This window comes from Alosa sapidissima, chromosome 2, assembly GCF_018492685.1.
Source record: "Alosa sapidissima isolate fAloSap1 chromosome 2, fAloSap1.pri, whole genome shotgun sequence".
Taxonomy (NCBI): Eukaryota; Metazoa; Chordata; class Actinopteri; order Clupeiformes; family Clupeidae; genus Alosa; species Alosa sapidissima.
In genome coordinates, this window is record NC_055958.1 from 41,735,573 (window position 1) to 41,748,072 (window position 12,500).

The 12,500-nt window shown below is 43.4% G+C and overlaps 2 protein-coding genes and 1 long non-coding RNA gene across 4 annotated transcripts in view; 2 read left to right on the forward strand and 1 right to left on the reverse strand.

Moving 5' to 3' along the window:
- The window catches only part of il10rb (interleukin 10 receptor, beta), a 21,277-nt gene extending 15,056 nt beyond the window's left edge, over positions 1 to 6,221 (forward strand). The window contains exons 6-7 of the mRNA XM_042066814.1: positions 142 to 299; positions 4,525 to 6,221. Coding sequence (XP_041922748.1) covers positions 142 to 299; positions 4,525 to 4,893 — 527 coding nt within the window. The 3' untranslated portion in view covers positions 4,894 to 6,221. The remainder of the gene's footprint in view (positions 1 to 141; positions 300 to 4,524) is intronic.
- Positions 4,071 to 5,984, reverse strand: LOC121686388. Of its 2 annotated transcripts, none has more exons than XR_006023933.1 (3): positions 5,945 to 5,984; positions 5,223 to 5,295; positions 4,071 to 4,115 (listed from the first exon to the last, which is right to left on the reverse strand). It is a non-coding gene; the product is annotated as an uncharacterized LOC121686388 (long non-coding RNA). The 2 variants fall into 2 exon arrangements; XR_006023939.1 differs by lacking the exon at positions 5,945 to 5,984 and adding an exon at positions 5,871 to 5,899 and having other exon boundaries at positions 5,223 to 5,299.
- A 493-nt stretch (positions 6,222 to 6,714) lies between the features above and the next one.
- LOC121686094 (interferon alpha/beta receptor 1a-like) overlaps positions 6,715 to 12,500 on the forward strand; it is a 12,968-nt gene continuing 7,182 nt past the window's right edge. The window contains exons 1-2 of the mRNA XM_042066819.1: positions 6,715 to 7,125; positions 7,159 to 7,222. Coding sequence (XP_041922753.1) covers positions 7,174 to 7,222 — 49 coding nt within the window. The 5' untranslated portion in view covers positions 6,715 to 7,125; positions 7,159 to 7,173. The remainder of the gene's footprint in view (positions 7,126 to 7,158; positions 7,223 to 12,500) is intronic.

Here is a 12,500-nt window from a genome sequence, read left to right on the forward strand (position 1 = left end):
TGTGTGTGTCGTCTGTGTGTGTGTGTGGACATGTCTGCTGGTCTGTGTGTGGGTGTGTGTCTGTGTGTGTCTGTGTCTGCTGGTCTGTGTGTGTCGTCTGTGTGTTGGTTTGTGCGTGTGTGTGTGTGTGTGTGTGTGCAGGTCAGACTCCCTACTGGCAGGTGGCGCTGTTGTTCCTGCTCTCTCTAAGTGGGGTGTTTATTGCGGTGATGCTGTTTGCTGGCGGCTTCCGTTATTTCTTTGGGAAATTGAAGTCGATCTGTTTCCCTAGCAACCAGCTGCCCATTCACATACAGGAGGTATGTGACATACACACACACACATGCATACACACTCACGTATACACACACACACACACACACGTATACACACACACACACACACACACATACATACACACACCCCGTTGTTCAATACGTAGACATGAACTGCAATAAGTCGGTACATCTGTCATTTCTTTATGCCCACTGAGCTCAATGCAAATCAAACCAGCTAATAGGCTAACTGAGATACACACCATGCCAATCTCTAGGTGTGCTGAAGGGTATGTGATGGGCATGGGCAGTTCGCGACTGATTCGGTCAGAAAGAACGAATCCCGAAGGTGAACGACGAGAACTGATTCCCAAAACAAGAGAACTGGTTCTTTCTCTTTCACTGGTTTCTTCATCTCCCTCGACCGTATATCGCGATTGAGTCTAAAACGTGAATGAGAGTACTACAGCAGGTAGCAACCACGTTGCTATGGGTAAACAAATGATAGGCCTGGCTTTACTTACGTGCCTGCCTGCCTGCCAGCGCTAGAACTTGGAAAAACGCCATATGATTCTTACTGAATTCCATTCAGTATATTTATGAAAAAAGGCACTTATGTGCTTAATATAGCTTGATATTTACATAAATGATGTAACACACCATATGAGACAGTGTTTTAAAGGATATTTGACTTAACCACGACGGTGCTCTAAAGCAGGGGTTCCCAAGGCCCCCCAAATACCACTAAGTTCTGGCCAAGGACCCAATGTGTTATTAAACCCATCGACAATACTACGGCAAATGTAAAAATACATTAAGCTAATCTAATAATTATGTTAGCCACAAGCACTTCGCGATGAAGCATACAGTGTGTAAAAAAAATATTTGGGGCTTTCTGCTATACGAGAGCCATCACTCTACTATTATTCCCAGTCATTATCATGGGGAATATGTTCAGATATGCGTCACATTATTATAATGGCATTGTATAACAACCCTCATAGTATATTTTAAATGTTTCAAATGTATTTATTTCTTGCTTTTATTTTTCCCTCCAACTTGCTGAGGCCCCCCTGGCATCCCCTCCCGGCCCCCACTTTGAAAACCACTGGCCTAGCCATATTTTGACTTAAGGAACTGAAAGAACTGAAAGAACGAATCAAACAAACGATTTGTGAAGGTGAAGGGAACTGAAAGAACTTATTCCCGGAATAGAATCATTTGGCCCATGCCTAGTATGTGATGATGTGGGGCTATTTTAATTCCAAAGGCCAAGGGAACTTTATCAGGATACATAGTATCCTGGATCCATGAAATAACTGGTCTTTAAAAATAGAAATCTGCCTGCCTCCATGAGAATTCAACATAGGTTAAACATAGGGGGCTGGATACTTATGCCTCCATGGGAATTCAACATAGGTTTAACATAGGGGGCTCTATGGGTATTCAACATAGGTTTAACATAGGGGGCTGGATACTTATGCCTCCATGGGAATTCAACATAGGTTTAACATAGGGGGCTGAATACTTATGCCTCCATGGGAATTCAACATAGGTTTACCATAGGGGGCTGAATACTTATGCCTCCTGTATTTTCATGAAGAACATTTATTTATTTACGATATATTATTCATTCACAAAGAATATTGGTGTCCTTAAAGGTTGGATATTTCCTCATTTTTTTAAATTAAGGTATTAAGATCCATTAAGATCCATAAAAGATTACTTTTTTATTATTCCTCTTTTTAGTCAATAATAGCATGGGGCTGAATACTTTTTCAAGGCACTAGTTAATCTACGGGGGTTTTATATAGTTAATCTATGGGGGTTTTATATAGTTAATCTATGGGGGTTCTATATAGTTCATATAGTTAATCTATGGGGGTTTTATATAGTTAATCTATGGGAGTTTTTATATAGTTAATCTATGGGGGTTCTATAAAGTTAATCTATGGAGGCTCTATATAGTTCATATAGTTAATCTATGGGGGTTTTATATAGTTAATCTATGGGGGTTTTATATAGTTAATCTATGGGGGGTTTATATAGTTAATCTATGGGAGTTTTTATATAGTTAATCTATGGGGGTTCTATAAAGTTAATCTATGGAGGCTCTATATAGTTCATATAGTTAATCTATGGGGGTTTTATATAGTTAATCTATGGGGGTTTTATATAGTTAATCTATGGGGGGTTTATATAGTTAATCTATGGGTCTATGGGGGGTTTTATATTCAGATTTTAAAATCGTATCGTTATTGTGCCCCGAAAACAATCATTCATACCGAACTGTGGGCACACTGTACTGTTGCATCCCTAACACACACACACACACACACACACACACACACACACACGCTCTCTCACACACACCCACACAAAAATACACACATGCTCACTAGGGGTGGAACGGTACACAGAAGTCACGGTTCGGTTCATACCGCGGTTCGGACATCACGGTTCGGTTCATACCGCGGTTCGGACATCATGGTTCGGTTCATACTGCGGTTCGGACATCACGGTTCAGTACGAGTTCGGTACAGTGGAGGGAAACGCAAAACACAAATGCAGAAGGCAATATTTGTATTGTGCATGTCTCAGGCTGTACCACCTAGTGTCATACAGTCTTTCCCCTGAGCTAGCTGCAATAGCATGAAGTGTGCAAAGCAAGATGTTAACAGTACAAGTACCCCACATCATCTCCAGACTCATGTAAACAAAATAAGACAGTCAGCTATAAAACTGAAAATAGGCCTACATCATCTCTTATTTCTGAAAGTGCAAATTACATAGAATAATGATTTTAAAAAATCCACTTAGGCAAGACCTTCAACATTTGTGTCTGGTTGTTTATGGAGGGGTCTACAATTTGCCTCTATATATTTTTCAGTGTGTGTACAGTAATAATCTACTAACTGTGAAAATATCACACTATTTTGCCTTCTTTTAAAAAAACGAAATTGCTCCTTTCATTTCATAAACAGACTACAACTAGAAGTCATGTGACTTTCCCCTTCGACTCACCGTAGCATGGTTTGTTTATTAGCCTGGTTGGCGTTGGCACTTTCTTTTACTGTCTATGCACTTAACACTGCCAGCTCCTCATGTGAGAAGCTTCAAGTTAACTTAACATAAAGATAATTACCACGCGATTTACATAGCTTTCTGTCATTACAAAATCATTTGCCATACTGAAGGTTTTGGCCCTATTTGTATGTGAATCCAAAGGCTGGTGAAGCACTGTAGGAGAAGTGTTTTTTTTTTTTTTTTGTCTCGTTCCAGTGATTGGTACATCAGTTGATGGCGTCAGATATGTGTAGCATGTTCGATATATTTCCACTCACATACCCAACAACTGCTAAACAACACCGACACACAGTTTAGTCTTATCCACCACTCTCTCGCCTGTACTACTGTAACTGAAGTTCTCAAACTTGCGATCTTAAAGAGACCAGTGGGTCCTCTAACTCTAGTGGTCGCCACCACTCACCATACTCGACCTCAGTGCTGCTATCTGACTGACTGACTCGACCGTCGACCTGACAAAATAATAACATAGGCGCCAATCAGAGCTTCAGAGCTAACTTAGGCGGGGCTACAGATTAGCGTTAGGTGTCGTTAATCTCTCGTAACTCTCGTATTTAACAGTAATTCCGTATTTTATTTTATTTATATTTTAATGAATTTGCATGCGAGTTTTATGTATTTTTATACCTTGTATTCTCTGTGTAAATTCATGCAACCGTGACGCCCGTACGTTTCGGTTCAATACGAATACATGTACCGTTCCACCCCTTATGCTCACCCACTTAAACACACACTCACCCACACACACTCACACTCACACACACACACACACCTCTCCTATCACACTAACTGGTAAAAAAAAAACTGGTGGGCGGTGGTAGTGTAGTGGTTAAGGAGCTGGGCTGGGCTAGAGTGGGCTAGAGTGCAGTAGCCTAAAAGTTGTCGGTTCAATTCCCGGCTTCCACCGTTGTGCCCTTGAGCAAGGCACTTAACCCCAAGTTGCTCTGGGGACAATGTGATCCCTTGTAATATAGCTGACATATGTAAGTCACTTTGGTCAAAAAGTGTCTGCTAAATGTAATGTAATGTAATGTAATGTAAAAAAAGTAACTCTTTCATTCTTCTCTGTCTGTGTCTGTATTCTGTATCCCTCTACCCCCCTCCTCTCTCTCTCTCTCTCTTTCTCTTTATCCTCCTCTCTCTCCCTCTCTCTTTCTCTTTATCCCCCTCTCTCTCCCTTTAGTATCTGAAGGACACATCGTCTGACAGGCCCCGCCTCCTCTCCCCGGAGTCGGAGTCGGAGCTTGTGATTGGCCGACTGGACGTGTGCCCTGAGGTGGTGGTCGTCCCGGCGACCGAGGAGACAGAGGAGGTGTGGCCAGAGCCGGAGGGCGTGCACCTTGATCGCCATGGCAGCGGAGACTCAGGCGTCTACTCGGCTGAGGAGGCGTCGGGAGGGGGAGTGGCCTCTCAGGAGGAGGAGGAGCTTAGGAGAGGAGAGAGAGAGTGGGAGAAGGAGGAGAGGAAGAGAGGAGAGAGAGAGTGGGAGAAGGAGGAGAGGAAGAGAGGAGAGAGAGAGGAGGATGAAGGAGTCAGAGACGTGTGTGTCTGAGAAAAGGAGGGATGAACTGAAAACAGATGAAGGATTGAACAATGAAGGGATGAACTGGAAACAGATGAAGGAGTGGGAGGAAGTAGTGGGAACAGGAGCCCTTTACAGAAATATATTTTTTTACTTTTCCTTTGTTCTTGAGTTTGTGTCTGTCATGCTCTGCCCCTCCCGACACACACACACACACACACACACACACACACACACACACACACACACACACACACACACACACACACACACACACACACACCTGGTCCATCCTCTCTGGTAAAGAAAGGATACACACATACACAAATACACATACACACACATACACATACACACACACACACACCTGGTCCATCCTCTCTTGTAGAGAAAGGATGCAGACACACACACACTCCCTCTCTCTCTCTCTCTCTCACTCACACACACACACACACACACACACACACACACACACACACACACACACACACACACACCTTCCCTGGTCCATCATCTCTGTTAAAGAAAGGCTACACATGTGTGAGTGAGAGAGAGAGATCCTCTCAGTTAGGACTTGAGCCTGTCCAATCACGTGTCTTGCTTGTGTTCTGAGCCTCTGTCTCTGTCCAATCACGTGTCTTGCTCGTGTTCTGAGCCTCTGTCTCTGTCCAATCACGTCTTGCTTGTGTGCTGAGCACATATTCAGTGTGTGTGTTTTATCTCAGCTGAGCTCATCCACCTGGTTGCTGGTTGCCTGTCTGAGTAATGGCCACTATAATGGGTTACCTGGTTAGCGTAATGTAAATAAAATATCTGTGTGTGTGTGTGTGTACACGCGTGCATCTGTGTGCGTGAGTGTGTGTGTGACAGCGTTTCAACATGCCTCATATTGAGGCTACAATTGTCCCTTTATAATTCTTATAGAATCTGGACTCGGAGGCACTTTTTGATCACCAAGACCCCCCCCCCCCCCCCCCCCCCACACACACACACACACACACACACACCTCCCTCTCTCTTTCTCTCTCCATCTTTCCTCACGTTTCTCTCTCTTTCCTCACATATCTCTCTCTTTCCTCACATCTCTCTCTCTCTCTTTCCTCACATCTCTCTCTCTTTCCTTTATTGTCTGAGCTGCCACTCACACCTGTCATGCCAATCATTTCCTGTGTGTGTGTGTGTGTGCGTGTGTGCGTGCGTGCGTGCGTGCTCTAAAGAGAGTCTAACTGTATTGTAATGCAGCTGTGCGTCACTATGCCCCCATATTCTCACACATGCCACAAATGCCTCTGACAACCGCACTTACCCTACCCTGCTGCTTATGGAGACATGCAAATAAAGACCTTTTTATACCACCATCCTATATGTGTGTGTGTGTGTGTGAGTGAGTGAGATCCTGTGTGTGCGAGTGTGTGTGTATGTGAATATTGCCCTCTGGTGTAGTGGGTTGTTGTGCCATTGTCTGGCTATCTATAAAACCCATTACAATAGTATCTATCTATAAAATAAAACAAGCAAAAGAAGGCTTCTGTTCATAGTCACTACATCCAGTGCAAGGGGATTCCTCATCAGTGCTGTAAAATGAATGTATATGTTGTGTGAAGTACAGCGTCTGTTAAAGTCTACAGTTGAAGGCTATTGCAACACTTAGAAGGCCTACATTATGTGTGAAAGGCTATTTTAACACTTTTAGAAGGCATACATTATGTACATTATGTGTGAAAGTCTACAGTGAAAGGTTATTGCAACACTTTTAGAAGGCGTAGCCTACATTATGTGTGAAACTGGTCTGTCTGGGTGAAGATGCAAGCGGGTATGTGTGTGGGCGGTTTCCTGTGGGCGGATGTCGAAATGATACCCAGTTCACACTTTGGCATGATACGTTTGAAGAGCGTTCTGATTCATACTTTTGCTGCACTTAGGTTTTGGGCATGTGTTAACCAGAGGACACACGCGGGTCAAAGGACGATTTTAATCTCATGTGCATGTGGTAACTGGAGTCACACACGCGAGTCGGTAGCCTACACTCCTACCTGTACCAGCCCAAGCTCGCCAGCTTGAGAAACCTGCGCGCATGCGTGTTGGGGCGCAACCATTCAGACAGTGGTGTCACAGACTCTTCAAAGTCTGCAGTACTTCCGCCGTGGGGAGCACGGGACGCGCGCTGTTTGCATTTTCCGTTTGCGCCGCTCGGTCACAGGCCAACACTGAGGAGAACGACACCACTAACGGGAGACCGGCGAGGTAGCCTACACTGAAGAGCGCAGCGGCCGGTAGAGGACCCGGTGCCCCCCCCGCGGATATGGTGAGATGCAGACCGGTCGGCTAGCTGCGCTCGCGGCTGTCTTCTCTCTCTCCGGTAGGTGAAGAGCGAAACAACATTCTGTGCTGACTTGCGTCTTTGGTTGACCCTGTTTTGTAAAAGCGGAACATCTGACTGTTATCAGCGTTTTAAAAAGACTGATGAAAAAAAAACAATAAGAAAAACAGAAATAGAAACGGATATCCACTACAAGTATGACAATCAGTCAGCGGTGAAAGTTAGGCCGATGAGCAAAACAATTGTGCATTTAATGACTAAAGCATGAAAGTTTCACCATATAGCCCAGTGTTTTTCAACCTTTTTTGTGCCACGGCACACTTTTGACACTTAAAATGTCCCACGGCACACTAACATCATGTGTGAAGCAAAAAATAAACATATAGCCTACCATTTCAAATATTACACAGATGTGGCCTTGTTATGGCTTCTATGCGAGACCTGAACAAGCGCCCTCTGTTTCATTTGTAGGTGACTATATCTAATTTAATTGTTGTTATGAACTGGATGTGATGATTCTGTGAATACTGGACATGGGGCCCCCCGTTGTACAATGCCTGCATACCACAAATAGTGCGATCATACAATCAATGAGAGCATGTGGTTATAAATTCTTTAATGCAACAGTTGCTTTTCTGGACGAGTGAGTGACATTTGGGTAATTTTCTGCGGCACACCTGATGATCTCTCACGGCACACTAGTGTGCCCCAGCACAGTGGTTGAAAAACACTGATCTAGCCTAATCTTCACCCCCTAAGGTTTGATTTCAGACGTGGAGCCACTTCAGATCTGACTTCTGGGACTAGATATTTGCTGTATAATATATTTGAGGAGTAAAATATTTTTACAAGTCATTCCAGAATTCTACTGTGAAGATCTAGAACTTACATTAACAGCCATTAAAACTGGTTGCTTGAGTTCATAATGGAACCTTTAATTGGCAACATTCTTTTTTCACCTTTAGGCCTATACTGCTATTATTATGGATGGTTATGGTTATGGATTTGGCAGACGCCTTTGTCCAAAGCCACACACAAATACAAAACAACATAATATTTAAAATGGAACAGGGAACAGATTAGAATGTTGGTCAAATATAATAAGGCGAATAGTAATAATAAACAACAATATCAATTCAATCAATAGCCTAATAAAATAAGCAATGAAAATGAGGGGAAAAGCAATAATAAAACAATAATATAAAAACAATGACATGGTAAGACTACATTAAGGAGAATATCAATAATAAACAATAATGTCAAATGAATCAACAGCCTAATGAAAATAAAACAATATTATACAAACCATAACCAAAACCATAAGAAGCGCTTAAAGAACTAAGTACATGTTGTATAGGAATGTCTTTAGACCCCTCTTAAATGACCCAAAACTACCACAGGAACGGAGAGCACTGGGCAACTCATTCCACCAACATGGAACCAGTGAGGAATAGCCATATATTTCCTCTGTCAGAATGGTTGCAAAGCAGCGTCGAGACACAGCAACTGTAACTTTTGTATCAGGTCAAAGAGTATAAAAGAAACAATAAATTATTACTAATAAGTGTAAAGAAACTAAAATCTTAACTCATTTAGTTTAAAATATGTAGTGGCCATGTTTCATTGGCCAAGGATCTTCTTGAGTTTAAGGATTGCCTATGTCAATTACCCCCAGAGCTGGGCAGGCTAGATCAGTGTTTCCCAACCTTTTCTCCTTGAAGGCCTGCAAAGCTGCAGAGCTGGGCAGGCTAGATGCTAGATCAGTGCAAAGCTGCAGAGCTGGGCAGGCTAGATGCTAGATCAGTGCAAAGCTGCAGAGCTGGGCAGGCTAGATGCTAGATCAGTGTTTTCCACCTTTTCTCCTTGAAGGCCTCATTGCCTGTGTCCCCGAACTCCTACCCGCATACACACACAAAAAGAATAAAGTGATTAATTACAAACTTTCAGAGGTAATAAAGAGCTACATGAATTTAAATGTGGAACAAAAATATGTTTTATTTTGGATTATACAGAATTTTGATTATCCAATTGGGTGTGTTATTGGGATTTTATACATTTAATGTGCGTAAATATAATTTTGGTAACCTTGCAACCTCAGCCCATGCAACATTGTGCGGACCCCCTGCAATCTGTATATAATAATATATATATACAATATATAATATATATATACATATATATATATATAACCTCAGCCCATGCAACATTGTGCGGACCCCCTGCAATCTGTATATAATAATATATATATATACAATATATAATATATATATACATATATATATATAACCTCAGCCCAGGCAACATTGTGCGGACCCCCTGCAGTCTCTATAATATATATATATACAATATATAATATATATATACATATATATATAACCTCAGCCCAGGCAACATTGTGCGGACCCCCTGCAGTCTCTATAATATATATATACAATATATAATATATATATACATATATATATAACCTCAGCCCAGGCAGCATTGTGCGGACCCCCTGCAGTCTCTGGCGCCCCCTAGTGGGATGGGAACCGCTGGGCTAGATGATGGGACTGGCACACTGTAGAAGCCACACTCAGGGGCAATGGGGCAAACACTCAGGAGCAATGGGGCAAACACTCAGGGGCAATGGGGCAAACACTCAGGCGCAATGGGGCACACTGTAGAAGCCACACTCAGGAGCAATGGGGCAAACACTCAGGAGCAATGGGGCACACTGTAGAAGCCACACTCAGGAGCAATGGGGCAAACACTCAGGAGCAATGGGGCACACTGTAGAAGCCACACTCAGGAGCAATGGGGCAAACACTCAGGAGCAATGGGGCAAACTCTCAGGAGCAATGGGGCAAACTGTAGAAGCCCCACTCAGGAGCAATGGGGCAAACACTCAGGAGCAATGGGGCAAACACTCAGGAGCAATGGGGCAATGGGGCAAAGTGTAGAAGCCACACTCAGGAGCAATGGGGCAAAGTGTAGAAGCCACACTCAGGAGCAATGGGGCAAACTGTAGAAGCCCCACTCAGGGGCAATGGGGCAAACACTCAGGAGCAATGGGGCAAACTGTAGAAGCCCCACTCAGGGGCAATGGGGCAAACACTCAGGAGCAATGGGGCAAACACTCAGGAGCAATGGGGCACACTGTAGAAGCCACACTCAGGAGCAATGGGGCAAACACTCAGGAGCAATGGGGCAAACTCTCAGGAGCAATGGGGCAAACTGTAGAAGCCCCACTCAGGAGCAATGGGGCAAACACTCAGGAGCAATGGGGCAAACACTCAGGAGCAATGGGGCAAACACTCAGGAGCAATGGGGCACACTGTAGAAGCCACACTCAGGAGCAATGGGGCAAACACTCAGGAGCAATGGGGCAAACTCTCAGGAGCAATGGGGCAAACTGTAGAAGCCCCACTCAGGAGCAATGGGGCAAACACTCAGGAGCAATGGGGCAAACACTCAGGAGCAATGGGGCAAACACTCAGGAGCAATGGGGCAATGGGGCAAAGTGTAGAAGCCACACTCAGGAGCAATGGGGCAAAGTGTAGAAGCCACACTCAGGAGCAATGGGGCAAACACTCAGGAGCAATGGGGCAAACACTCAGGAGCAATGGGGCAAACTGTAGAAGCCACACTCAGGAGCAATGGGGCAAACACTCAGGAGCAATGGGGCAAACTGTAGAAGCCACACTCAGGAGCAATGGGGCACACTGTAGAAGCCACACTCAGGAGCAATGGGGCAAACTGTAGAAGCCACACTCAGGAGCAATGGGGCAAACTCTCAGGAGCAATGGGGCAAACTCTCAGGAGCAATGGGGCAAACTGTAGAAGCCACACTCAGGAGCAATGGGGCAAACTCTCAGGAGCAATGGGGCAATGGGGCAAACTGTAGAAGCCACACTCAGGAGCAATGGGGCAAACTGTAGAAGCCACACTCAGGAGCAATGGGGCAAACACTCAGGAGCAATGGGGCAAACTGTAGAAGCCACACTCAGGAGCAATGGGGCAAACACTCAGGAGCAATGGGGCAAACTGTTGAAGCCACACTCAGGAGCAATGGGGCAAACTGTTGAAGCCACACTCATGAGCAATGGGGCAAACACTCAGGAGCAATGGGGCAAACACTCAGGAGCAATGGGGCAAACTGTTGAAGCCACACTCATGAGCAATGGGGCAAAGTGGCACACGCCCTGGGGGGTGTTTCCCAGAACCATAGTTGCTAACCTGTAACTTAGTTGGTTAGCAATGGGAAATTATATTGCAACCAACAAAGTTGCTAACTTAGTTAGCAATTGTGGTTTTGGGAAACACCCCCCTGCTGATTAAAGTAGCCTACAACCTAAAGCTGCTAACTGCTAACTAGCAATTATTACTATTGTGTTACATGCTCCAAATGTAAAGCACTTTGAGCTGCATTCTGTGTATGAAAGGTGCTATACAAATAAAGCTTATTATTATTATTATTATTATTATTATGGTTTTGGGAAACACACCTCTGCTGATTGAAGTACAACCACACAAAGCTGCAGTGAAGGAGCAAGTCATTAGAAACGGTGAAGGAAGCTGGTGTGCCAACGGCCCACGTCCACACAGCCATGTTTCCATCCGAGAGCATTTGTGCTTCTTTTGTAATGAACCAGCTGGCTCAGAAATATTACATGAGGCATCCACAAAACAGCTATGTTAATGTTAGAAATGCTCAGAAATATTACATGAGGCATCCACAAAACAGCTATGTTAATGTTAGAAAGGCTCAGAAATATTACATGAGGTATCTACAAAACAGCTATGTTAATGTTAGAAATGCTGCTTTGAAATTCAAGATACAAAATTATTTGCATAAAAATTGCTCTGCCAAATATTTGTGGGCTGTTCTGTGTTGGGAGTATTAGACAGAATGCAAGAAACAGACCAGCATGCAATGCTACAATTGAATGAAAAAAAACAAACAACATGTAAGTTAAGACCCAAATTCCAAAAAGTTATGCTAAAATGTGAATAAAAAAGAATGCAATGATTTATAAATCATGTCAACCCTATATTTAATTGAGAGTAATTCAACACTATATTAACTATTAAAGGAGAGAGATTGTATTGTTTTTGGAAAAAATAGGTTCATTTTTTATTCATTTATAATGACATCAAAAAAGCAAATACAATGGCTAATCCAGCATAGACGTGTATGTCTTTGGAATTGAGTAAACAAACCTTCGTTTACAAGATTGCTACACTTTTGAAACGATTCGGTAAGAGTTTAATGCACCAATTTAAGTTTAATTTCACTGCTAGTTACGCCCCTGCTGGAAAACGGAAGTCAATCAACCTT